This window comes from Puma concolor, chromosome E3 (genome assembly GCF_028749965.1).
Source record: "Puma concolor isolate L17-30 chromosome E3, mPumCon1.1.hap2, whole genome shotgun sequence".
In the NCBI taxonomy this organism is placed as follows: domain Eukaryota; kingdom Metazoa; phylum Chordata; class Mammalia; order Carnivora; family Felidae; genus Puma; species Puma concolor.
This window is the reverse complement of record NC_141682.1, coordinates 27,648,026-27,675,799: the sequence shown is the minus strand read 5'-3', so window position 1 is coordinate 27,675,799 and position 27,774 is coordinate 27,648,026. Positions and strand designations below refer to the sequence as shown.

The 27,774-nt window shown below is 43.9% G+C and overlaps 1 protein-coding gene and 1 long non-coding RNA gene across 5 annotated transcripts; one reads left to right on the top strand and one right to left on the bottom strand.

Annotated features, from left to right (window-relative positions):
* Positions 1-93: 93 nt before the first annotated feature.
* On the bottom strand, positions 94-22,936 carry COQ7 (coenzyme Q7, hydroxylase). Of its 4 annotated transcripts, none has more exons than XM_086692955.1 (7): positions 22,803-22,936; positions 18,158-18,336; positions 16,616-16,730; positions 15,731-15,870; positions 14,981-15,049; positions 14,480-14,558; positions 94-359 (listed from the first exon to the last, which is right to left on the bottom strand). In XM_086692955.1, exons 1-6 carry the CDS (start codon positions 22,873-22,875, stop codon positions 14,481-14,483), a joined length of 654 nt encoding a protein of 217 aa, XP_086549081.1. In that variant the 5' UTR covers positions 22,876-22,936; the 3' UTR covers positions 94-359; position 14,480. The 4 variants fall into 4 exon arrangements, with proteins under 4 accessions (XP_086549081.1, XP_086549080.1, XP_086549079.1 ...); XM_086692954.1 differs by lacking the exon at positions 94-359 and adding an exon at positions 8,188-8,362; XM_086692953.1 differs by lacking the exon at positions 94-359 and adding an exon at positions 12,399-13,893.
* On the top strand, positions 22,937-25,446 carry LOC147573084 (uncharacterized). The gene is made up of 2 exons (XR_015245703.1): positions 22,937-23,052; positions 24,582-25,446. It is a non-coding gene; the product is annotated as an uncharacterized LOC147573084 (long non-coding RNA).
* Positions 25,447-27,774: the final 2,328 nt, after the last annotated feature.

Sequence of the window (27,774 nt, the reverse complement as noted above, 5' to 3'; positions counted from 1 at the left end):
CTTAGATCTGCAAAAACAGACAACTTATATTCATTAAATAGCTACAGGGAAATTTCTATTGGAAGAAATGAGAATAAGATCAATGAGAAAATCTTAATAATTACCTATGTTTATTGAGGATTTACTATAAATACTAAGTAGTTTTTATGTTCGTTGTGTTCCATAATCCTTACAATCCCTGTGAACCAAGGCATGTTTCTATCAACCCATTTTAGAGATAATGAGAGCAAGGTCTAGATCAGAGGTTACAAATGCTTTCTGTAAAGGGCCAGTAGATAAAAAACTAATGTTTGGTGGGCCATACGGATTCTGTTGCAGGTGTCAAAGTCTGTCTTTCTGGAGGGAAAGCAACCATAGACCTGTAAATGAAGGACAGGGCTGTGTTTCAATAAAAACTGATGTACAATAACAGCTAGATTTAGCTCCCTGACTGTAGTTCCCTGACCCCTGACCTACAACCTCATCAGGCTAGTGAAGTGGTTCATCTGGGATTTGAACTATACTTATATATACTTGTAATTCACTGTTCTGCATCTTTGCGTAGCCCCAGTATAGTAAGTCTTAGAGATTTTTCCATATTACAACAGATAGAGCCACCTCATTCTTTTTAATGGTTGCAGGGTCATCCCTGATATGGCCGAGTCTTAAGTTGTTTGGCTGGTCCCCTCCTAACAGGTACTGAGATGGGTTACAATCTTTTGCTGTTACAAATAGCGCTGCAGCAAAAATCCCTGTACATTTTGCACGTGCGGAACTGTGTCTTCAGAACAGATGCTGGAGTTCCAGCCATCATATCCACATCCCTCGTGGAAGCAAGATTTGGGGGAAGGGGAAAAACAAAAGCCAGTTTTAGCTCTTTGCCCCATTCCTTAAGAAGCTTTCCCAAAACCCCACCTAAGAACTTCTGCTTGTATTTTTCTGGCCCAAATATAGTCACGTGGGCACATCCTATTGCAATGTGGAGGGAGAGAATGCAGGCTGCACAGAGCCCAACGTGGAGACTGAGGCATCAGGTAAGAGATGACAGCGGCCAATACTTGTGAAGAGGTGATAGGAATGCAGAGAAAATGGCAGGGGTTTGAATTTTTTTAAATATGATAACAACTTCCAAATACTCTCTAGCTTCACTGCCTAGAAATCAATACCAAAAGCAGCATCTCTTTTGTAAAGTGATTTATTCTTTCTCTCATCTCCGGTCATCTAGAACAAAAAGAAGGAAAGGGGGTGGAGGGAGAAAAGGCTTCCTGCTGTTGGATTCACTCAGCAGAGAATGGACAACCTCCCACCTCCCTCACCTGAGATGATCTCAGTCTGAGCGCCTCCCCTGGGCTCCCTTGGAAATCGGTGGACAACATGATACCCTACAGGACTCCAAGGAGACAGAAGTGGTCCAAGCTGTCCCTCCTTGCTGTGGCTTCTTAAGATACCCTTCCCTCAGAGGGGGACAAAGTATGAAGTGTGGGGGCACCCGGGTGGCTCATTCGGTGACTTTGGCTCAGGTCACGGTCTTGCAGTTCATGAGTTTAAGCCACACTTCAGGCTCTGCACTGCCAGAGCCTTGGGATTCTGTCTCCCCTTCTCTCTGCCCCTCCCCCACTTGCTCTCTCTCCCTCTCTCTCTCTCTCAAAATAAATAAAAATAAACTTAAAGGGGCGCCTGGGTGGCTCACTTGGTTGAGCGTCCAACTTTGGCTTAGGGTCATGATCTCGCAGTTTGTGGGTTCAGGCCCCACGTTGGGCTCTGTGCTGACAGCTCAGCCTGGAGCCTGCTTCCAATTCTGTGTCTTCGTCTCTCTCTGCCCCTCCCCTGCTCACAATCTGTCTCTCTCTCTCTCTCTCAACAATAAATAAATATAAATAAACTTAAAAAAAAAAGTATGAAGTGTGAGGGGACTCTCAGTCTTGGCTGTCACCCAGGGCAACTTTTTCCTCTCTCTCTGGAAGTATCCCCTGTCCTCCACCCATCTTTCCCTTACTCTGGGCCCTGTTTTGACTAATGGCATTTTGCAGAAAAATTGCAGATAATTTTTCTTCAGACACCATCTCATCACCTAACAAACACTTCACATTGTTAGCCACACCCTTCCTTATCCCCTTAATATGGAATTGCAAAATAAACCTTATTTCCACGTGCTTTGATCGATACCTGTGACTTTCTATTTTCTAATTCTACGTACAAAGGCTCTCCAAATACCTCAAATATGTCCACGGTCCTGCTGAACCCTGAGTGAAGTCATTACAAAATGTTATGGATCTAAAAGGATTGGGGGAGGGAAGATCCTGGGTGGCTCAGTCGGTTAAGTGTCAGACCCTTGATCTCAGCTCAGGTCTTGATCTCAGGGTCGTGAGTGCAAGCCCCAAACTGGGCTCCATGCTAGGCAGGGAGCCTCCCTAAAAATTAATTAATTAATTAATTAACTAATTAATAAAAAAATAAAAGGGTTGGGGGATAGTAATTCCAACGGAAGCCCTCTCTACCTGCCAAAGAAATGAGTTTGAAAGCAATTCAAGGAGGTAAAATCACAGATCTTGAGATTAATTCAGTATTGAGAGTGAGGCTGGAGATACAATCAAGGATGAATCTGGTGTCTAGTTTAGTCAACTGGGTGGCTCTTTCAATCCCCAGCGGCTGCCACTCTATCTGGTACAGGGCAGATGTTAAATAAATGTTTACAAAAAAAATTTTCCCCTAAGCAACCACTTCCCTTGATTTGATTTCCTTATTTCTGTCCTATATTTTGACTGTTTTCCCAGTCATTTCGCCTGAAACTCATCACTGACTCATCTTTTCTTTAGGTCCTGTGTTAGTCAGGGTTCTCCCGAGAAACAGAACCAAAAGTATCTACATATACAGAAAAAAAGAGACTCGTGATTCGGGACGCTGTTAAGTCCCAAGATCTGCCGTCTGTAAGCTGGAGACCCGGGAGGGCCAGTGGTTTAGCTCGAATCTGCAAAAGACCAAAGAGCTGATGTTCCAACGCAAGTCCTGAGTCAGGAAAAGACCAATGTCCCCATCCAGCAGTCAGGGAGAAGGGGTTCCCTCCTACTTTCAGGAGAGACAGGCTTTATGTTCTATCTAGGCCTTCGACTGATTAGATGAGGCCCACCCACGTCAAGGAGAGCATACCGCTCTACTCAGTCTACCAATTCAAGTGTTAATCTCAACAAAAAAACACCCTCACAGAGACACCTAGAATCATCTTTAGCCAAACGTCTGGGCACCCTGTGGCCCAGTCAACTGAACACAAAAATTGACAAGTCCTTTCTGATTAGCCAACAAGTCCCACTCTTCTTCTGGAGAGGTGGTCTCTATGTGGTCAGGGTCCTGGCAGCAAAGAGAGGCACACTCAAAAGAGGCTAATACAGGGAGTTTATGATGGGACTATTCAGAAAGGCAAGGGTAGGATAAAGGAAACATAGACTTGAGGGCTGGTCTACAGTCCCCTAGGGCCTACATCAGTCAGAAGCAACCGTGACCTCTGGGCCTGATGGAGCAGGCAGAGAGGATGTGCCAGGTGCGATTAAAAGCACTTGACGCTTATGACTTTTAAAAAAAACCCACAATTTGGGGGCACCTGGGTGGCTCACTCAGTTGGGTGTCCAACTCTTGACTTAGGCTTGGGTTGTGGTTCATGGGACTGAGCCCCGTGTCCTGCTTGGGATTCTCTCTCTCTCTCCTCTCTCTCTGCCCCTCCCCTGCCCGTGCTTTCTGTCTCTCTCAAAATAAATAAATAAACAATTTAAAAAATCCACAGATTTATTGAGATATAATTCACATATCCTACAATTCACCAATTTAAGTCGCAATTCAGTGTCTTCTATCCATTCACACAGTTGTGCAACCATCCCCACGGTCTTAGAACATACTTCTTACCCCCAAAAGAACCCTGAACCCCGTAGCCATCACCTCCCAACATCTCTGTTGCCCCAAACGGAGGCAATATTAATCTACTTTCTGTATCTATTGATTTGCCTACTTTGGATGTTTCGTGTCAATGGAACCATAATTTGTGGTCCTTTGTGATTGACTTCTTCCACTTCGCATGTTGTTTTCAGGGTCATCCGTGACAACACAGGTGCAATCATTTTACAAGTGGGGAAATTAAGGCACAGAGAGGTTAGGTAACACCCACTAAGTAGCAGAGCAAGAATCCACACCCAGGTGTTGTGAACTGCTATGCTACTCTGCCTGCAACCACAGAGCTCTCACCCAGGTCCTCACCATGCTAAACGGGAGCACTATCCGAATGTCCTCCCACTGGTGTCAGTCCTCCCTGCTGTACGTAGTCCATCCTAAACCCGCTGCCCCATTTACCTTCACTCAAGTTTTGTCTCCATCATGACCCCCAGGGCTCAGGGAACAACAGGCCTTTTTCTTCCCCAACATCCGTTCTCCCTCCTCCTGGTGAGGGAATTCTGACTTCCTTTGTGGAAACCACCCTTCCCCTACTCTTGGCCCATGTGGGTTGGGTGGAGGTGTCCCCACTCCATTTGTTTCAAGAGCAACCACGTGACTGGAGGGGCACCTGGGCAGCTCAGTCCGTTAAACATCCGACTTTGGCCTTGGTCGTGATCTCATGGTTCACGAGTTCAAGCCCCACATTGGGCTCTGTGCTGACAGCTGGGAGCCTGGAGCTGCTTCAGATTCTGTGTCTCCCTCTCTCTCTGCCCCGCCCCCACTCGTGCTCTGTCTGGTCTCTCAAAAATAAATAAACATTTAAAAAAAAGCAACCATGTGACTAAGGATGGCCAATGAGAGCACCACAATCTCCTGGACCACAGTGATTGGCTGATGGTGAGGCATGTGACCTGATGGGAGAAAAATGAGCCTAGAGGTGAGGGACGGTTGCGTGCTGTGGACTCTGGGAAAGCAAAGTTTTCTCTCTTCTGCAGAAGCTAGAGGAAGAGATCTTCTTTCTAGTGGCTGGAGCAGTGTTAGGAGGTAATGCATGGAAGTGCTGCAGTAATTCTGCCGCCACACGTGGGGAGGGCCCCTGGCAGGTCATTGTGAGCCTGATATCGACACTGGAAAGCAGAGAGACGAGAGAGAAGCCAAGTATTTGGTTTGCGCTCCTGGATCAAACCATAGCTGAAGAGAACAACCTCTGGGTTTTTCATTTAGCAGAACTAATAGTTCCTTTTACAGCAGAGATGAGATGTTTTGGGTCTCTTCTAAATGTTATAAAACAGGACTGAAGTTCATGTTCTAAAGGTTTTGTTTTTGTTTGCTCCACAGTACTTACAATAATATGCTCCCTTAAAACCAAATAATTGAGATAATTATTCATGTAGTGGCCACGTCTTATTTAAGCATGTATACTACACAGGGCATCAGCAACCAAGGGCAACAGGTGGCATCTCCACACAGTGTTTCATTGTTTCAATAAGGCCAGTTGGAAGCTAGGCATGGAAAACATCACACAAAGGCTGCTCCCCACCCCCACCCCCAGCAGAACGGGGAGCATCGCTCTTCACCATTGTTTCCACCTGATGAAGACCGTGTTTCCAGCTGTCATGGCACTGAATGGGCCGGAGAACACTGGAACTACAAGTCACATCTCAGCAGAAAACAGCGCAGGAAAGAAATGGAACAGAATGGAAATCCCGAATCAGCCCGGAAAAATAAAATGTAAAGCAGGGGAAAAGCGTCTATTCGGGGGCAGATTTAAAATCAAGCCCTTGGAATGAAACCACTGATTCTTAACCAGGCCTGCACATCAGAGCCCCTATGTGAGTTTTTAAGAGACATTTATCCCCCAGGCCAGCCGTGGAGCTCCTGCTTCGGGAAGGCTGGGTAGAACAGATGCACATTTGTTTTTAATCTCAGGGTTGACTCTGATGGAGCATGCCCAGTTAAGTGTTCCGGGATTAAGAGTTAGAAAATTCTGTATAGCCCTAGAAATGTAATCGACATTTTAAAAACGGAAGAAAGTCGGTTAAGCGTCTAACTCTTGATTTCAGCTCAGGTCACGATCTCACTGTTCCTGAGTTGGGCTCCGTGCTGACAGCACAGAGCCAGCCTGCTGGGGATTCTCTCTCTCCCTCTCTCTCTCTCTCTCTCTCTCTCTCTGTCCCTCCCCTGCTCACAGGAGCACATGTATGCACATGGACTCTCTCTCTCAAAAATAAATGAATAATTTTTTTTTTAAGGAAGAAAGTCACATGAAGAGAAATTCTAAAGAAACAAAACACAGCAGCAAAAAATAAAAGCATTTTGAGGAAGAAGACTTGAGACACGGCCGCAGGTTAAATGTTGGCCAGGCTCATCCCGGGTTTGGGATGCAGATGCACAAGAGGACACTCAAAGGTTGACCCTCCTGCCTGACTTCATCCTTTCATCCAGAAGTTTCTGTAGAAGCCTCTTTTAGGCAAGAGGCTTGAGCAATGGAAACTTAAGTAAGGTAAAAGTGCCCCCAGTGACCACTGGGCTGAATGCTAACAGGCTCAGGAGGCGACCGCCTCAAAACATGCACGAGCCCTAGCTGACCAATGGGCTACTTCCAACTAGGCACAGGTACCAAAAAAGGAAAATTCCATACATTCCATACCTCCTCACCTCTCCTCCTTAACTCCAGCCTCCCCCACAACCCCCACCACTGCCTCTGGACTGACAGTCTGCTCTTTGCTCCCTTGCAATGTATTCAACAAACTTCTAGCTCTTGTATCTCCTTTTTCTGCCTTGAGCAGAATTCTTTCACCGCCTGCACCTCAGGCCTCCACCTCATCGGGTCCCACCACAGTGTCTAGGTTGTTCATACTGAGATCAGGAAGATTGTTTGTCATTACTCGTAATTACTCGTGTCAATTCACTTTCTTCCACCTCATGCGTTCACATGGGCTTTTTTTTCTTTTAGCTAAGATTCATCTATCACACATTGGCGGAGGGCCAATGAGGTGTGCGAACAGCCCTTGACTTTAATAAGGTCACAACATGTTGGACAGATGTCAGGAAGGCAGGTAGTGACCACACGATGGTAGAGTAAAGTACCAGGGCAAGAAGCTCAAGTATGGAGAGATAAGAGAGGGTGTGGGGTGATGTCACTTAAGAGATAAGCGGTTTAGAAGGGCAAATGGCCTTCATCGGAAAAAGGGTGGATCGTACAAATGGGAGGAAGGTGTGTGTGACCAAGGTGTGTCCAGGGAGCAGCGTGAACTGAAGAATAAATATTCAACGCTGCCCCTTGGATACTGCTTGATGCTTGAAGCTGGTCTCTCCGTGTTTTACTCCTAGACAGAGACTAATCGTGCTGCCCTGTTTTCCTCTCTCCCTTTCCTAAAGAAGAAAATGAATCATCCTCCCTGAATAAGGGATGCTCTCAAGTCAGTGGGCCAGAGCAGACTGGAACAGCCCTCCGTCTCCTGCAGTGTGCAAATGTGACAATCCATTCCCGTTCAACAGCGGAGATCAGGAGGTGGGACTACTGGGGCCCGATTATCACCACACGTAGCAATGACCTCGCCTTGCTCACCAGGCGTTGTCCCTGGGACATTCTGGCCTGACTAGCAGGGCAAGCTGCGCGCCCGGACTCAGAACTCGGGGCGAGGGCGCCCTCTGGTGGCCGCAGGCGGGCGCAATGAGGCCCAGGACCTTCCATTGCCCTTGGCGCGCCAGGGAGCTGATCTTCCTACACGATCCCAGATCAAAGGACCTGTCGTGTTCTGTCACAGCCCTGCAGGGCTGCCATTTCGGGAGACAGGAGTGGGAGGAAGCACGTCCCCGAAGGCAAGAGGAGCCTTTTAAACCTTTGAAAATACATTCAGCAGGAAAGCGCCTTGTGCTCTGGCAGAGCCAGAAAAGAGCAGTTTTGTGGAAAGGTTTCTTTTGTTCCTCTCTGTTGGGAAAGGTCAAGTTTTCTTCTCCTCAAATCACTGGATCAAGAAGTTTTAAGGAGGGCCTTAAGGAGGCCCTGGGGTGAGGATTCAGACTTTTTATCACATTCTCAAAAAGTTTGGAATCTCCAAAAAGGGGGAAGAACCCTGAGAGGTCTCTCCTCCTGAAATTCCATAGAACTATGTTCAAAGGTGGTCGCCTAAAGCATCAGAGGTCCCCCACTTTGGTGCTATTAATAGCCCAAACGTCCACCTGACAGAGGAAGAGAGGAAATTAGAAGCCAAGGGACCCGGTGGTTAAGTTCGAGGCTCTCCAGCACCTGCAGACTCTGTTTCCACCTCCTCCTCCATAAAAGGGGTGAGGAAAGTGCCTGTTCTGAGGGGCGGTGGTGGGAATGCGGTGGGTGAAGCAGTTAGAGCAGTTGTGCAGGGTGGCAGGAGGCCAGTGTCGAGGTAGTGGTGGTGGCTTAGCGGGTCAGAGGGATGAGGTGGATCTATACATGCTGTCTTAGAAGGATGGCCAGCATAGGTCTCTAAAAGGAAAGCACAAACTGCAGATCAAGACACACAGTATCACTCTGCACAGGGAACACTACAAACCCAAAGGTGTACATGTATGAATGAAAGACTTATTATTTTTTTTTAACATTTATTTATTTTTGAGAGAGCGTGAGCAGGGAAGGGGCAGAGAGGGAGACACAGAATCTGAAGCAGGCTCCAGGCTCTGAGCTGTCAGCACAGAGCTGGACGCAGGGCTCAAACTCATGAACAGGAGACCATGACCTGACCCAAAGTAGGATGCTTAACTGACTGAGCCACCCAGGTGCCCCTGAATAAGAGATGTTTTAAAACGAGTCTGGAAAGGTACACAATGAATTCTTAATAGTGGTTACTTCTAGAGATAGGTTTGGAAACAGTGTTTTTTGTCTGTGTTTTTTAACATATATGTAGTTTATATTGTTTCATTTCGAAGGAGCGATTTCTTTGGGAAGTGGGGGGGGGGGGGGAGAAAGAAAAAAATGTACTGTCTTATGTGACAGATTGCTAACAACTAATCATAAAGTAAGGCACGGGGTCAGTTTCCTGAAAAGCAACAGTAGTCTGCAGAAAGATTCACTTGTCACTGCAAATACCTTTAGCACTGTTGGAATATTTCACCATGTGGATGTGTGCATTTTTTTTTTTTTACAGAAAGTTTTCATTTTTTAAAAATGGCAACTGAAAATTGTATTTAGTCCAGCAAAAATTTACTGAGTGTCAGGCACTGTGCTAAGCTGTGAAGGCATGAAAACGACTAACGTGGTCTCTGCCATCCAGGAGTTCACCGTCTAGTTCAGCTTCTCAAATCTAATGTGCTTAAGTGTCATGTATTGGTTAATTATTGCTGTACTTAACCAATTACCCCAAAACTCAGCAGCTGAAAACAACAAACATTATCTAACATAGTTGCTGAGAGTCAGAAACTGAGGAGTGGCTTAGCTGGCTGATTCGGAATCCGGGTCCCTCATGATGTTGCAGTCAGGATGTCAGCAGGGGCTGCATCATCTGAAGGCACGACTGGGGCTGCAGTATTCACTCCCAAGATGGCACACATACGTGACTACTGGCATGTATGTTTTCCTAAATTGAGTGATCTCAGAGAGAAAGGTGAAAGCTGCAATGTCTTTTATGAGCCGGCAGCCTTGGCAGTCACACTCCATCATTTCTACCACTTGTTAGAAACAAGTCACAAAGTACAGCCCACATTCAAGGCAAGGGGAACAAGGCTCCACTGAACAGAGGAGTATCCAGGAATTTCTGGCCAGAGTAGAAAACCACCACATCTTGTCAAAATGCAGATTCTAATTCAGAAAGTCTGGGGAGGAGCCCTAAATTCTGCATTGCTAAAGTGTTGCCAGGTGATGCCACTAGCTGTTGGTCTGTGGACCACACTTTGAACAGCAAGGGAATCCAAGACATGCAAAGAACTATAGCTCAGGTTGCCTCTTTGGAACTATCCTGCTTGCAAGAATAACATCCTTTGTCCTCCTGGCATCATCTTTGGATGGTGTCCAATTTTGAAATCACATTTTCCCTGAAAGGTCAGAACAGTAAAGTAAGGGAAAGACAAGATTACCTTGTTAATACACGAGGACAATCTGTAATGGAATTATAAACAATCCCCAGAGGATTCAGAAAATCTCTCTGGTCTTGTTCTGGAAGCTCTCAGAAGCATAAAACATCAGCCATCAGTTCTGAAGCAGGTGCTAAACAAACGGCAGCAAATCTGGGCTTTTAATAAGTATTGTACAAAATGTCTTTATATGACTAAGACTCCTGACTGCAATACTTACAGAATTAGCTTTGATATGGGAGGGCAAGAAACAGCAAGAGCATCTCAGAAGATTGAGGCTTCTACAGGCTACAGAAGGGTGGCACGTTAAGGAAATCGTTCCCCCATTCAACAGACTAGATTGAAATTGGCTTTCAAATACGGCATAAAACTATAAATATAAATCGTCTATTTTTTATTGCTATGATTCACATTCCAGAAAATTCACCATTTTAAAGTGTACAATTCAGCAGTTTTTAAAAATTTGTTCACAAGGTTGTACAGCCACCACCACCAGCTAATTCTAGAACATTCATCACCCCCAAAAGAAACTGTATCCAAAAGCAATTGGTCCTCGTGTCCCGCCATTCTTTACAACCCTAGGCAACCACTAGGTTATTTTCTGTCACTATGGATTTGCCTCTGCTGAACATTTTCATATACACAGAATCCTACAATCTTAGCCTTTTGTGTCTGGCTTCCTTCACTTAGCATTTTTTTTTTTTAATTGTGGTAAGCTATACATAACATCATTTAAACATTTTAAGTTTTTATTTATTTATTTTGAGAGACAGTGCAAATGGGAGGGGCACAGAGAGAGGGAGAGTGAGAGAGAGAGAGAGAGAGAGAATCCCAAGCAGGATCCACAGTGTCAGCACAGAGCACGATGTGGGGCTTGAACTCATCAACTGTGAGATCATGACCTGAGCCAAAGTCATGAGTCGGACACTTAAGTGACTGAACCACCCAGGCATCCCTATCATTTAACCATTTTTATGTGTAGAGGTCAGTGTCAGTAAGTACATTCATACCACCATCTGCCTTCACTGTTTTCCTCTTTCCATTCTGAAACTTTGTACCCAAACATCATGTTTTGAAGGGTTTTTATGACCAGTTTATACTCTATAGTATGGATAGGCTACATGTTGCTCATCTACTCATCAGCTGGTGAACATTTGGATTGTTTCCACTTTTTGGCTATTATGAATAACGTTGCCACAATCATTCGTGAATATGTATTTGTTTGAATATATGCTGTCATTGCTTTGGGGTTTATACCTAGGAGAGGCGTCACCGTGTCACATGGTAACTCTGTATTTAACTGTCTGAGGAACTGCCAGACTGTTTTCCAAAGGGGGCTGCACCACTTCACGTGTCCATTGCAGTGTGTGCAGATCCAATTCCTCTACACCCTTGCCAACATGTTATTTTCCACTATTTGAGCAGCGCCACACTACCCACTGGCCACACTAGTGGTATCTCATTGTGATTTTCCCTATGACTAATGATCTTACACCTCTTTTCAAATGCTAGTGGCCTGTGTCTTCTTTAAAGATGCATCTATTCAAATCCTTTGCCTATTTTTAATTGGGCTCTTATCGTTGAGTTGTTAAAGCGTTCTTTATATAGTCTAAATACAAATCCCTTATCCGATCTATGATTTGCAAACATTCTTGCTCATTCTTTGGGTTGTCTTTTACCTTCGTGATAGTATTCTTTGAAAGCACCAAAGTTTTTATTTTGATTAAGTCCAATCTATCTGTTTTTTTCTTTTGTTGCTTTATGCTTTTGGCATCCTATGCAGAAAACTAATCTAATCCACAGTCACACAGATTTACTCTTATGTCTTCTTCTATGTGTTTTAGCATTACCATTTAGATTTTTAATCCATTTGAGTTCATTTTTATATATATACTATGAAGCAGGGGTCCAAACTCATTCTTTTGCATGTTTGTTAGTTTGTTTAATCATCAGCAAGAAGCATAGAGAATGGCCTTTTAAACATTAAAATAGGGGCGCCTGGGTGGCGCAGTCGGTTAAGCGTCCGACTTCAGCCAGGTCACGATCTCGCGGTCCGTGGGTTCGAGCCCCGCGTCAGGCTCTGGGCTGATGGCTCAGAGCCTGGAGCCTGTTTCCGATTCTGTGTCTCCCTCTCTCTCTGTCCCTCCCCCGTTCATGCTCTGTCTCTCTCTGTCCCAAAAATAAATAAAAGTTGAAAAAAAAATTAAAAAAAAAAAAACATTGGGGCGCCTGGGTGGCGCAGTCGGTTGAGCGTCCGACTTCAGCCAGGTCACGATCTCGCGGTCCGTGAGTTCGAGCCCCGCGTCAGGCTCTGGGCTGATGGCTCAGAGCCTGGAGCCTGTTTCCGATTCTGTGTCTCCCTCTCTCTCTGCCCCTCCCCTGTTCATGCTCTGTCTCTCTCTGTCCCAAAAATAAATAAACGTTGAAAAAAAAATTAAAAAAAAAAAAAAAACATTAAAATAAATAAATAGATAAAAGGGGTGCCTGGGTGGCTCAGTCAGTTGAGCATCCGACTTCAGCTCAGGTCATAATCTCACAGTTCATGACCTCAAGCCCTATGCTGGGCTTTGCACTGATAGCTCAGAGCCTGTTTTGGATTCTCTGTCTCCTTCTCTCTCTGCCCCTCCCCCACTTGTGCTCTCTCTCAAAAATAAACATTAAAAATTTTTTAAAAAGAGAATGGCCTTGAGTTTCTTGGTAGCGTCTTTTTTTTTTTTTTTTTTTTTCCCTTTTGGCTGGAAGATTTGGAGTTTTATAGCAAATCATATGGTATGGACCCAGAACCCAGGAGCCCAGCCTGGCCCAGTAGCATCTTTTCAATAAATCTGTACTGAATTTTGCTGCGAAGCATATAGTCTTGAATTCTTACATTACTGGTTATGTGAAAATGACTTCTAACAAGGGAGAGCTATTTCTTCATTCAATCCCAGTGAAGACTATCTAGTGATCACCTATTATGGGTCAGTGATTAAAACAAAGATTCCTGCCCTACAGAGAGCTTACACTCTTGCAGGGAGAAACAGACAAAAATAAATAACTAAATACATCATGTAATATGTCAGAAGGTGGTAAGTGTTGTGGGGAAAAACTGCAAGAGCTGAGCAAGTGGGATGAGGCAAGCAGTAGGCTGGGGTTTGCAGTTCTGGAAAAGGTGGTCAGGGAGGGCCTCCTTTAAAAGGTGACATCAATAGGGCACCTGGGTGGCTCAGCTGGTTAAAAGGTGACATCAAGCAAAAATCCAAGAGCTGGTGAGGGATCTGGCCATGCAGATATACAGGAAGGAGCACTGCAGGCAGAAAGAGAAGCCACTGCAAATCCCTAGGACAAGACGGTGCCTGGTATTTTGAGAAATGGCAAGGAGGCCAGTGTGGCCGGAGCAGACTGAGGAAGAAGGAAGTGGCCAGAGGACCAGATCATGTGGGTTCTTAGAGACCATTTTAGGGACTTTGACTTTTGTGCTGAGGAAAGTGGGATAAACCACTTGGGGGGGGGGGGCAGGTTCTGAGCTGAGCAACAGTAACAAGGTCTGGCTTCTGGTTCAAAGGATCACTCTGACTGCTGGGTTGAGAATGGATTGTGGGAGGCCAGGCAGGGCAGGAAGAATAGTTAGGAGGCTTCTGAAATAACCCAGCTGAGATGAGGGTGGTTGGGCCCTGAGTGGCAGCAGCTGAGGCAGCAAAAAGGATTTGGTAGAGTCTGCAGGATGTCCTGACTGACTGGATGGGGGTGTGATAAAAGCAGGTGTCAAAGGTGACTCCAGAGATTTTTTGGCCTGAGGACCAGAAGGATGGAGCGGCTATTAACTGTGATAAGGAAGGCCACTGGGGCGTCAGAATGGTGGGGTGGGGGTCGAGGAGTTCTGCTTGGGGCACGTGGAACTTGAGATTCTCTCTGACTTCCAAATGGAGGGGACCGGCTGGCAGGTGGATATTTGAAGATGAGAAAGCTGGGCTGAAACAGGAATGTGAAGGAATCAACCACAAGGCAGGATGAGATACCAAGAAAAAGATGACAGACAGAACACGGCCAAGAACCACAGCCTGGGACCCTCTGGCACTGAAAAATCCAGAGAAGAGGAACAACAGCTAAGGAGGCCACTGGAAACAATGGAGACAATGACAGTCTTCCATTTAACGATGGATTTGACAGTCTTGCTTTGTCAATCTTCAACACCCTCACGTTTTAAATTACCTTTGGTTAGAAGTAAATTCAAATTTTTTTCCCCTTAAAGATTTCTGTTATTTTCTTAATGATTCATTCTTGATGTTTAAAAAAAAAAATTAACTATGCCCCAAACAAGCAGCAGCTTCGTCTGTTATTAACTGGAACAGACCTGGCCAACAGTCAGCCTTCTGGCATAAGGTGGCACAGGAGAAAAAAAAAACCATCACTAGAGACTTTTATTAATGGAAAAAAAAAAAAAAACCTCTTGCAGTTTATTAACAAAATTCATACAATGACAATTGCACATTTCCTTTTCTGCCAATGCCCCTTGTTTAATTACTACCCTTTTTTATAGACAGAAAAGTGGACATACTTTAAAACCTTTCTGATAAATATATTGCCACACGGCATCCGGCCTGGATAACGCTCTTCAAAACAGCATATGCTGGAGCCTGTTGAAAACGACAGTAAGCAAACAAAAGAAACATGTTCTATGTTCACTTGTGGCAGTAAGATATGGTCTGAAATGGCAGGGCTGCAGCTCTCTGGATAAGACATAAGATCTAAACATTTCTTTTAATTCAAAAGGTTGGGAAGCTTCCACTATTGCCAGAAAATCTGAATCATCTGGTTTCTCATCGGGAAGAGGAAAGAAGCTGCTAGGGGGAAATGATGAGAAAGGAAGCAAGAAATAAGACTTCCCATTGGGAGCAATGCTTTTGCCTGATTTTTTATCAAAGCACAGTATTGGTTTGCTATCTTCGGTGGTCACTATGAAATCTATTTTTCTGGAAACAAAAATTTTCCCGCCCTTTAATCTTCCAAATAAGGTGCCCAGGGCAGCACAAGCAAATAGTAAAGAGAGGTTCCCTACCAGCTGTGCGTCATGTTCAAGGCCTATGTCATGGTGCTCGAGCTCTTCATCCCGAAATTTCCTTATCACCTGGTTAAATACAAAGAAATCAAAGAAAATCAAAAGAAATCTGTTGTCCTATCTTCTTCTAGAGGCTAAAGCCTCATTCTACCATCTAAGATAGGGGTAGGCAAAGTTTTTCCTATAAAGGGAGAAAAAGTCAGTTCTTCAAGCTCCGCTGGCTGTATGGGCCTCTCCACAACTACTCAACTCCGCCAATGTTCGGGGAACAGCAGCCACAGACACATTAAAAAATGGGCGTGACTGTGTTGCAACAAAACTTAATTTACAGAAACAGGTGGTTGGCCCCAGGCCAGGGTTTACTAACCCCCAATTTACACTTGAAAAAAAATTAAACAGTTCCCTTATTTGTAATAGAAAATTACATGAAGATATCTATTGGTTAATTTATTTAAGCTGAAGTATTTGTGCTCACAGCATTGGCTCAGAATCTATCAATGATCCAGAAGTGGAGAGAATACAGTTGTGGGCTCAGGAGACATGACATGGATTCTGGTCCCAGTTCTGCCCGAGCATGTGACCAGGGCACATGACTTGAGCTTTCTGTGTCTCTTGCCTATAGAATGAGGCACTCACCTAGGTTTCTAAGGCCATGTCATTCCCCAACTTGCTATTTTTTTTCCTTCCCACCAAGTTGCTTACCGACCCTTTTCACCCTTATTGGCCTACTTCCAGAGTATATTCAAATACCTGAAGAAGTTCCTCATATTTTTCAGGATCCTCCTCCATCAACGTCCTGATCTGGTTGTTGTAGTGATGTGCTATAGACTCTTCCACAGCCACAGTGCAGGCCATTGCTCCCTCCTTCCCAAGCAGGGCGGTTCCCGCACCTGGAATTGTCAAATCCAGCACAGAAAAGGATGGGACAGACACTACACCGGTGCGGGAGATCATGTCAGGTCAGGGTTCATCAACCGGAGCACTACAGGCTCTAGGGCTCAGTAATTCCTTGTTGTGAGGGCCATCCTGTACACTGGAGGATACTTTAGCAGCGTCCCTGGCCTCTACCCACTAGAGGCCAGAAACACCCCTGATTGTGACAACCAAAAATGTCTCCAGACACTGCCAAGCATTCTTAGGAGCAACCTGCCCCCAGTGAAAATTGCTGTTTTAGGTGGTACCAGGTCACACTATCAAATCCTGAATCACAGAGTAAGAATGCTATTCTCTTTTCCATGTTCTTTTTAACCCTCTGATTATGGCAGGAAGAAAGTCCTCATCTGGGGTGAGTACATCTTTATTTCTTTCCCAACATTTACTCTTCTCCCTTTTTAAGAGTGAGCAGGTCTTAGAACCTTTGTCAGGGAACATCATCGGGCTACAACTGAATTGCTCTAGCTTTTTTCCTCCTCCGATGTGTTTGTTTTTAGTGTACTTTCTATTTATAAAACCACTGATTTAAATCCATAAATATTTAAATAAATTTAAGCCAAAAAAAAAAGTCAATTTAACTTTAAGAAATATTAAGTCAACAAAAAGGTTGTAAGAGGACACAGAAAGAACTGTGGATTCAGTACTTTAACGATGTAATCGCCCCAGATCCCTAAGCTCAAGCAAGCTCTTCTGGACACATACCCAGTGCAAACCCCACCACGTTCCAGAAGGGCATCAGAATGGTGGGCCGCACCCTAAATGCAACCATCAACTCGTTGAACTTTTTCAAGTGGTCCTTTTCTTGATCCCACATTTTCTGTAAGAAAAACATAAAAATAAATGCAAGCATTACTCAGAGACCACCTGCTACATGCCAAGGAAGCTCCATGCCCTGTCCTTGTGGGAGACAGGAAGCACAAGGGAGATGGAGGAAGAATGAGAACCGCTATTTCTCCCCTTCCCCTTCAATCACCCAAGGAAAAAGCGAAGCATCGGACTAAAAAGCATCTTGGATATGGAGAAGAGAGTGCCAGCAAACCAGGAGAAGAGCCATTATCTCCATTCCAGGTTAGCGGGCCATGAACCATGGCTCCAGAAGTTCTGAGACCTGCATGTGCCTTTTGTGTTTTAATGTTTATTTTTTTTTTGAGAGAGACAGACAGAATGCGAGCAGGGGAGGGGCAGAGAGAGAGGGAGACACAGAATCTAAAGCAGACTCCAGGCTCTGAGCTGTCAGCACAGAGCCCGATGCAGGACTCGAACTCACAAACTGCGAGATCATGACCTGAGCCAAAGTCAGTTGCTTAACTGACTGAGCCACCCAGGTGCCCCAACACATGCCTCTTTAAGGACAAGGTCCACACTAAAGAGAAATGAGATGCTGAGCCCACTCCGCAATTAGGAGAGCAGAGAATCACCGATTGTGTAATTTCCTTCTAGAATACTAGAAGTATCATTTACATCAAAGGATTAAGTGGGAAAAACAAAAGAGCTAACACTTAGCTGGCACATCCTAAGTGCCAGGTGCTATCAAACAGATTTATGAAGGCAATTCATTTAATTTGCACTAATTGGCATTATCCCCATTACACAGATAAAGTGAGGCACAGAGAGGTTAAGTAACTTGCCCAAGGGCTCACAGCAGGCAATTTAACTTGTGCTGAGTGTCTATTACATGCCAGACATGGTGTTAGCTGCTCTATGCCAGCTCATTTATTCCTCACGAAAACCCAATGAGGTAGGTATTATCAGCTCATTTTGCAAATGTAGAAATAGAGACCCAGAGAGGTCATATAACTTCCCCAAGGTCACAGAAGTAGGAGGTGGAAGAAAGCTGGAATGTGAATCTGTGTCTTTGTGACTACAGAGCCCAGGCCCCTCCCTCTGCCTCTCAGTATAAAATATAAAATATCTCCACTGGGAACAGGATCACAACCTCTCAGCAACTGGTGCTTTTACCTCATGTGATGATTCTCAAACATTTTTAATTGCCCACCCCACAGTGAAATTTTAATACTTCAGATATACCATATATCTGTTTATGTACTATATGTCTCTACTTAATACATACAAATAATAATATACTTTCCCTCCCCTGACCCCACCTTAGTAACCAATTTTTGTTCTCTTGGGGACAGTACCTCCCTTGACAGTGCATGACGTAATGTGATTCATGACTTGAAGGCCTTTGGATCCCCACACTATTCAGTGAGGCCCGCCTGAGAGGGATAACAGAGCACCCACCTGAATGACTGGCCCCACACTTGTCCGACCCAGGACGGCCATCTGCCCTGCGTAGATTCGGTTCGCTCCATATTCACCTGCATGATCCACCCGGATTATTCGATCCACAGCTGCCCAATTGATATTGTCTAAGGTCATTCCTGAACTGTAAAATCTGACACTGATTCTTCTTCCATAAGCTGCAATGCAAATGTTTATTCTTCATTACTTTCGGGTAAAACAGATGTTTCCTTTTACAGACAGAAGAAAGGGGTACCTTGGAACTAAGGTCACAGATGACTTCCTCGTAGGAAGGATATCTCCATAAATGTATTCTGTTAAACCTGTAGTTTTGTTACTTTAAAAAAATTTTTTTAATTTTTTTTTTTAACGTTCATTCATCATTGAGAGACACAGAGACACAGAGCATGAACAGGGGAGGGGCCGAGAATGGAGAGACACAGAATCTGAAGCAGGCTCCAGGCTCCGAGCTGTCAGCACAGAGCCCAACGCGGGGCTCGAACTCACAAACTGCGAGATCATGACCTGAGCCGAAGTCGGATGCTTAACTGACTGAGCCACCCAGGCGCCCCATAGTTTTGTTACTTTTTAAAGTAGGCTCCATGCCCAACATGGGGCTTGAACTCAGATCAAGAGTTGCATGCTCTACTGACTGAGCCAGCCAGCCCCCACCTCCTTTTAAAAGTGAATTAATTACCAACACTTAAAACATAGAGTTTACCTAAAGATCTGATTCTTCTGGCTTCATGTTAAACATAAAGATCTGGAAATACTGAGCCTGTCTTTTCATCAGGCAGTGACCTCTAGATGAGCATGCTTCTCCAGTTCACCTCCCCTCAGGCCTCTTCGTTCCCAATGCTGGCTGCACAAGAACTCCAAGGGAGCTGTCAAAACCATGGATGTTCCTCCCCAGTCAATCCCCGGGGTGGGGAGAGGAAGCAGCAATATTTTTAAAAAGTTCTGTGCAGCCAAGGTTGAGAACTATAGATTTAAGTTCTCTCAAAACACACATGGGCATTGGATTTTGAGAGCAGAGCCTTACACCTTGAGTTTCATCTCCTTATGGTACATCATCAGTTCAACTGAACTCGTGTCTTCAAAATGTAAATTCTTCAAGATAGATTAAATTTTGTCTTTAAAAAAATCTCCTAAGAGGGGTGCCTGGGTGGCTCAGTCAGTTAACCATCTGACTCTTGGTTTCGGCTCAGGTCATGATCTCATGGTTTGTGGGATCTCATGCGTTGGAATTTTTGGGATTCTTTCTCTCCCTCCCTGCCCCTCCGCCGCTCACATTCTCTTTTTCTCTCTCAAAATAAATGAAATAAACTTAAAAAAGATCTCCTAATCGTTAACGCCTTGATTGTACTCTCTGAGCCTTGCATTAAGGCATCCCCAAAGTTTTTTCCCCTAAGAGCCTTCCAATGTGTTGTTATGTGTATAAGATGTTATCAGCTCTTTTTGTAGATATGAAAATGCGGACCCCATGGACGCAGCTGTCATGTGAACTTTGACTTGTACTGGTATCATCTTGAGATGTGTCTTAAGGCTCTTATGCATGACTACCATATCTTTAACACATACTTCTATTCATTTAGGCTAACTTCAACACCCTGAAAATGTGTGCAAAACTTCACCTTTTTTTTATTAAAAAAGGTTTGAGTGCTTTGGACACAGGTGATGGGGTAGGTCTGCTGAAATCTGAGTGATTCTGTATTCTGGGGTTTTAAATGCCTCACTAAACAAAGGAGCAAGGATATGGGGGTCTGAGGCCTGGTGACCCAGCTCTCATCCACTCTTCTGCAGGACCTGCTCCATCTCACTGTGCCTGCTTGACTCAAGAAACTGGATGGAGTCCAGGAACTGGACACCAAAAACTAGATGGAGTGCAAGTTCTGCTGAGTGTAATGTACCACTCGGATCTGTGCTATCAGACAGTGGGTCACTGTGGTCCAGTTTTTGTGATTTCTTATTATTTTATTATCATTTTTAAAAATTTATTTATTTTGAGAGAGAGAGAGAGAGAGAGAGAGAGAGAGCAGGGGAGGGGCAGAGAGCGAATCCCAAGCAAGCTTTGCACTGTCATTGCAGAGCCCAACATGCGGCTCAAACTCACAAACCGTGAGATCATGACCTGAGCTGAAATCAGGAATCAGATGCTTAACTGAGACACCCAGGTGCCCCCATGACCATGTTCTCGTATGGAGAACAATTTGACACATTTGAGAAAGTCAGGGTTGCCTGTCCAAAGTTTTCTCCTCCAGGTCCAAGGACTGATGCTCCCATGAATCTTACCTCCTTACAGAAATAGGACTCCTAGGAATTGGAATAGAAAACAATGAGCTGGCTCTACCTCTCAAGATAATCTTGTTTGCTTGTTCTTTCATTTGTTACTCACATCCCAAAACATGTTAATAGGAAAGAACTTACAGCCCAGGACTCGTTTTTTAAAAACACATTTCACGAGAAATAGCAAGGGGCTGAGTACACAGGATGAGTGTAAACACACAGCTGACTTCTGATGGGCAGGACTGTATTTGTACTAAAAACATACCTCACAGTTCCCCAGCACTGCACTTTTCCAGGCTCAGGCACCTAATAAATGATTTTTTGTCGGGTGTGTGGAGGATTGGGTTGTATTATTTGCCATTTTTATCTTTTCACAATCTCTGTAAGGTATCTTTAAAAAGTATGGGATGAACCACAGAAGGAGCACAGAGCTAGAGCCAGAAACTGTGTCCTGTTTTTTGTTTTTTTTTTTTAAGTTTACTTATTTATTTTGAGGGAGAGCAAGCGAGTAGGGGAGGGGCACAGAGAGAATTGCAAGCAGGCTCCACACCAGCAGAGCTGAGCCTGACATGGGGCTCGAACCCACGAACCATGTGAGATCATGACCTGAACTGAAACCAATAGCTGGACGCTTAACCAACTGAGCCACCAAGGCACCGTATACATGTTCTATTCTCTAACACTAACCTTGGACAAATCAAAATTGCCATTTCTTACATATAAAATTGGCAATAATCAGGTTTTTTCCTTTTTAAGGAAACCTACAATAGTAACACTTTGCTTACTGAATTATCATGAAGATAAAATGAGATACAGGAAGCAAAGTAACTTTATAAGTGATAAAGAATGATTTTTATTGTTATGCTCATTGGCTCAACAAAGGAGCATTAAAAGTCATGTTTAAAAATCCTGAGTTTTGCCTGCATTGTCACACACTTTAAAATTGCGAAAAAATAAAGTTGAGGCCCTGTGCTAGAAGCTCTCAAATGTATCATTTTAAGTTAGTGCTTTCCCACAGTGTGAAAAATCTAATAATGATGGTACCTAGGAGATTTAAAGTAGTATACAGGAAGATCTTAAGTGGCTTATGAACATGCATTTAATAACACCCACGTAGTTAAGAGTTACTCTCTTTTAAATTCTTTTGCAATCCCTTTGATTTCATCAAGGAGAATGTCTCAGTTTACAAATACCTTCCTAATACTTGCTAATCTTTTTTTTCCCCCCACCCAGAAAGACTGTTCGGGGTTCCGGGGTTCAAGTCTTGGTAGGCAATAGTATCTAATACAATGTACTTTTTGGTTTTAACCCATTCATTTTTTGATTACTCTATTTGGGCCAGGCAATACTTGGTTTTCCGTCTTCACCATAAGAACTTAGCTTCCGTGAAATTATTTAATTTAAAAATGGAACACACTGACGTGCTCAGTCGGTTGAGCATCCTGACTCTGGCTCAGGTTATGATCTCTCGGGTTGGTGAGTTGGAGCCCCACCACTCGGCTCACTGCTGTGAGACTGTCAGCTCAGAGCCCGCTACGGATCCTCTGTCCTCTTCTCTCTGTCCCTCCCCCGATTGTGCTCTCCTCCCCCCATAAAAATAAATATTTTTAAAAGATGGAACACGGTTATAGAAAAAACACATTCGGTAATCAAAAGCACAAGTGGTATTGCTAAAAGGTAAAAATCTTCAGGTGGTATACGAACGACTTAACTTTCAGAAAACGACTTCACAATTTTCTGAGGCAGCTCTGATGAAAAGAGGATAGGAGAAGGACCCAGGATCCTAACTCATCTCCCTACTCCAAACTCTATGCCCCTTCCACTACCCAGGTGCTTCTCAAACTTTCTAGTACATGCAAGACATTCGAAGGTCTAGCTAAACTACAGACAATGCGACCCTGTAAGTCAGGAGTGGGACCTGCACTTCTAACAAGCCCACGCGGCAGGTCGCGCGACTACTTTGCCTAGCAGGGCTCCTAAAGAAGGCTATGATGACGCCCATAGACACTGAACTTGCAAGGTCTCCCTCCACCTGTCCTCAGCCTGAAATGCCGACGACACCGGCAGTGACGGCCCGTCAGAGGTATACTATTATGTCATTCCCCCGCGTGCCGACTGCGAGCGGACACTCCAGAGCGCCCCAGCCGAAAACCACGCCCTCCCGCCCCACATTCCCCCAGAGCACCACAAACTCCGCCCTTCCTGTCAGCGGTCCGAGTTTCCCATTTCGCAGTCGCGCGCCGTCGCAGCCCTATGACGTCTACGACGTCTGCCCCGTGACCTCTCCGGCCCAAGTAACAGGCGAAAATTCCCTGGTCCGGCGGTTTAGCGCGCTTATGCGGCCGCGCTGGTTCTTTACCTGGGAGAGGCCGCAGGGCGCCCGTGCGCAGCCGCCACAGGGAGCGAACCGCCGCCGCCCCCGCGCAGCTCATTCCTGTGACAAGGTAACCGCTGCCCTGAGCGCAACGGCCAAACGTGCACTCAGCGCAGACTGATGACGCATAGCAGACGTAAGACAGACACTGCCCGCCCTGGCAGCGGTGGGAACGCCCCTAGGCCCCTGCTTCCATTCGATTGGTTGGAAAGGGTAAAGGAAAAGATGATATTGGGTATGATCAGCATCAATCACTCAGGAGTCCGACGTTTCTAAAGGAGACTTGGGTTGCTAGGGAGTTGAGGATGCTAAATTGCTTTTCCCAAGATGCCGCCTGGGTAAATTCCTGGGAAAGAGGACCAAGAGGGAACTCTTTATTGTCACAGCTGTTGTACTTTCTGTTTTACCAGCATGGAAGGAGAGTTTTCCCTATGTGTATCCCACATCCTGCATCCACTTGTAGAAGTTGCGTGACGAAATGAAATTCACCGTATGGTCAATAGTGTCTCTAGGTGATGGTTCTAACGGCCGACTTAAATTCTTACGTTTTTTCTCTTATTTTAGGTTTTGTATAGAGAACATGGTTTTTGTTTCGTTGTTTGTCTCCACTTTACGGTTGGTGTGTATCTCTATTGATGCATTGTTTTGAGAGGTGTGGGGTGGGGAGAAGGAGATTTAGCAACGCATATCATGCTTTTGAAAGTGAATGCCCAATGTGTGCGTGCAGGCTCATCAATTTTGGCAAATGTACCACTCCGGTGGGGGGATGTTGGGAATGCGGAGGTGCTATGCATGTAGGGGCAAAGGGTCATTTCCACCTTCCTGTCAAATTTTCTGTGATCCTGAAACTACTTAAAAATTTTTATCAAAAAATTTTTGTGGAATATTTTTTAAATAAAGCATATCGGCTGACTACGTCAAGGGATCTAACCAACAGAAATTTTCCAAATGTGTAGGATATATATTTGAAGGCAAAAAATCAAAGATGGGTATCTGGAAGGAGATATAACAAAACATTTAATTTCAGTAACGTCTGAGGGTTGGGATTGTTAAGGGGCTTTCACTTTCTACTTTACACCCTTCAACTATATATTTTTTCCAAGTTATAAAACATTTAATATTTATATTTTAATAAAATATTTAATACAGTTGTTTCAAACTTTTCTAACACAGTACAATAATTATAAATTATGGCGAACTATTCCATAGCTTTTTAAATCCAAGCAATTAGTGTGCGGATGATGTGACATTCTTATGTAAAGCTGAGTGTAAACTTGTCTCTCAAAAGCCCTAAAACGTTCTTACTAAACCTTTAGTGTAATCCCATCCCACATTGACAAAAATTTATGGAAGTTATTGTCAGGAAAAATTGAAAACAAAATGTTAAGCAGCAAAGGAATGTTAGAAATTATGACCCATCTTTATGATGTTATGTAGCCCCTTGAAATGTTTATAAAGAACTTTTGATAACATGAAATAACACAGTAAGTGAAAAGAATACCAACATTTTTTTTCTTTCTTTTCATCCCATCCTCCCTCCCTTCGTGCTTTCTATCTTAAGAGGAATTTGGCAAGATTAGCAGTGAATGTCGATAAATGGTGCTTATATGTGATTTTTTTCTCTGTACCTTTCAGTGTTCTCAATATTTTCTATAACAAACAAGTATAAGGAGAAAACAAAATTTCAGAAAGAGAAAGTATATTAGTCCCTAACTCCATTCTCAAAAATAAAAGTAACTATATGTATTATTTTCCATTTTAAAGGGAATTTTATCTCAGAAAGGTGAAGACACGAAGCAAGTAGCAAAGCCATCCCAGGTCCCAAGCATCCCATGCATTGGAGAGAAAATACAGAAAATGGAATTTACTAATAAAGCCGTACCCTATATAAAGAAGATACATTCAGAAATCCTGTCTTCCCAGGGATCAGACCTTGCAGCTCCACTCCGGCAAAACGGATGGTCTTCTTCATCATTACTTACTCCTGAGTAGCTGCTATCAGATGTTGCCAACTTAAGAATTAATGCAAACAAAAAACTTGCCCAGCTGGATTCTTCTCTTTGCTGGGATGAGAATATTCTGTGATTGCAAGAACATGCAAGGCTGCCTTGATAAAGAACAAGAACGTGTTCTGGGGGAACCCTCTGATGCACTGTTGGTGGGATTGCAAACTGGTGCCGCCATTCTGGAAAACAGTGTGGAGTTTCCTCAAAAAGTTAAAAAACAGACTACCCTATGACCCAGCAATTTAAGCAGATTTATAGCCTTTGGTATTTATCCACAGTCTACAAAAAGACTGATTTGAAAGGGCACATGCATCCCAATGTTTATAGCAATATTATCAACAACAGGCAAATTCTGGAAAGTGCCCAAATGTCCATCAACTGATGAATGGATAAAGAAGATGTGATGTGTTGGGACACCTGGGTGGCTCAGTCAGTTAAGCGTCTGACTTGAACTCAGGTGATGATCTCATGGTTCATGAGTTTGAGCTCCACATCGGGCTGTGCTGACAGCTCAGGGTCTGGAGCCTGCTTTGGATTCTGTGTCTCCCTCTCTCTCTCTGCCCCTCTCCTCTTCATGCTCTCTCCCAAAAATAAATAAACCTGAAACTTTTTTTTGAAAGAAAGATCGTGTGTGTATATGTATATGTGTATACATGTATATATGTGTATATATAATGGACATTATATATAATGGAGATATATATATATATATGGAATATTACTCAGCCATCAAAAAGAATGAAATCTTGCCATTTGCAACGATATGGATGGAGCCAGAGTGTATTATGCTAAGCAAAATAAGTCATTCAGAGAAAGACAAATACCATATGATTTCACTCATATGTGGAATTTAAGAAACAAAACAGATGAACACAGGTGAGGGGGAGAAGGGAGAGAAGCAAACCATAAGAGACTTTTAACTATAAAGAACAAACTGAGGGTTGCTAGAGTGGGGGGGGGGGATGGGCTAAAATAGGTGATGGGCATTAAGGAGGGCACTTGCTGCGTTGAGCACTGCATATTATAAGTGATGAATCACTAAATTCTACTCCTGAAACCAGTATTATACTATATGTTAACTAACTAGAATTTATATTAAAATTGGAAATAAAACCTAAGAATAAAAAATAATAGAAAATTAAAAATATATATCTATTTTGTTTTAAGTTTTATTCCTTTGATTTAAAAATTTATGAATTTTAGGGGCATCTGGATGACTCAGTCGGTTAAGCGTCTGACTTCAGCTCAAGATCATGATTCTCAGGGTTTGTGAGTTCAAGCCCCGCATCTGCTAACAGCTCAGAGCCTGGATCCTGGTTCAGATTCTGTGTCTCCCTCTCTCTCTGCCCCTCCCCTGCTTGTGCTCTGTCTCTCTCTGTCGCTCAAAAATAAATAAATGTTAAAAAAATTTTTTTAATTAAGAATTTTAAATTCCAATAAAGCCCTGTTTTGTAGGCAAAAAAAATAATAGTAACAAGAACCTTCTTTAGGAGAATGGAGCAGAACAGGGAAATAGAGACAATAGAGACATGATTGGAGGGACTTTTTTTTTTTTTCAACGTTTTTTATTTATTTTTGGGACAGAGACAGAGCATGAACAGGGGAGGGGCAGAGAGAGAGGGAGACACAGAATCGGAAACAGCCTCCAGGCTCCGAGCCATCAGCCCAGAGCCTGACGCGGGTCTCGAACTCACGGAACGCGAGATCGTGACCTGGCTGAAGTCGGACGCTTAACCGACTGCGCCACCCAGGCGCCCCTGGAGGGACTTTTAAAACTCCCCATGTTTGCAACGGGAGAGGGTGGAGGGCAGTGTTGGTGAGTGGAAAATAAAGTACCTAGCAAGGAACATAATCGTTATGGAAGTATACACTGATACAATGGGATGCTATGTAGCTATTAAAAAGAACAGGTGGCTATTTATATGGAAAGATCTTCAAGATGTTATTAAGGAGGAAAAAGGGAGAAGCTCAAAAATATACATTTTTCATGCATTCAACCACACATATATATCTGTTTGAATATGTATTATAATTTTCTGGGAAAAGAAAATAAACATTAGCAGTGGTTCCCTCTCGGGGGTGGAGGATTGGGAGAGGAGTGCTTGAAATAATTTTATGTGTTTTTAGTTTAAAACACATACCTAGGGGCGCCTGGGTGGCGCAGTCGGTTGGGCGTCGGACTTCAGCCAGGTCACGATCTCGCGGTCTGTGAGTTCGAGCCCCGCGTCGGGCTCTGGGCTGATGGCTCAGAGCCTGGAGCCTGTTTCCGATTCTGTGTCTCCCTCTCTCTCTGCCCCTCCCCCGTTCATGCTCTGTCTCTCTCTGTCCCAAAAATAAATAAACGTTGAAAAAAAAATTTTTTTAATAATAAAAAAAAACCACATACCTATACTCCTTCCTGGCTTCGGTAGAGCCAAGGAGTCTTAAAAGCACTCACCTGATGACTGCATTAAACCCTCTGTCATTTGGGGTGCCTGGGTGGCTCAGTCAGTTGACTTCAGCTCAGATCATGACCTCATGGTTGGGGGAACTGAGCCCCACTGGGCTCTGTGCTGAACATGGAGCCTGATTGGGATTCTCTCTCTGCCCCTTCCCTGTGCACACTCTCTCTCAAAACAAATAAACTTAAAAAAAAAAAAAAAAAAACTTCTGTGAATCTAGGAAAAGGCAAAGAACAACTTTATAAACTATTAGTTTTCCACAATCACTTCATTGCTGACAAGAAACCTCCAGGAATTCAAGTATACACAAACACATTTTAAAACCTTCAAGACACTGTTTAATCAGTAGTTTTAAGGCACATTTGTTAGACCTGTACTTCAACAATTATACAGACATCACTTGAAGTTATTAAAGTTATCAAAATATATAAAAACATTCAAGTAAGAGGTATGCAAATCAGCAGCATTTAACCAAAATGAATATATTAGCATACTTCAGTATCAATTTTA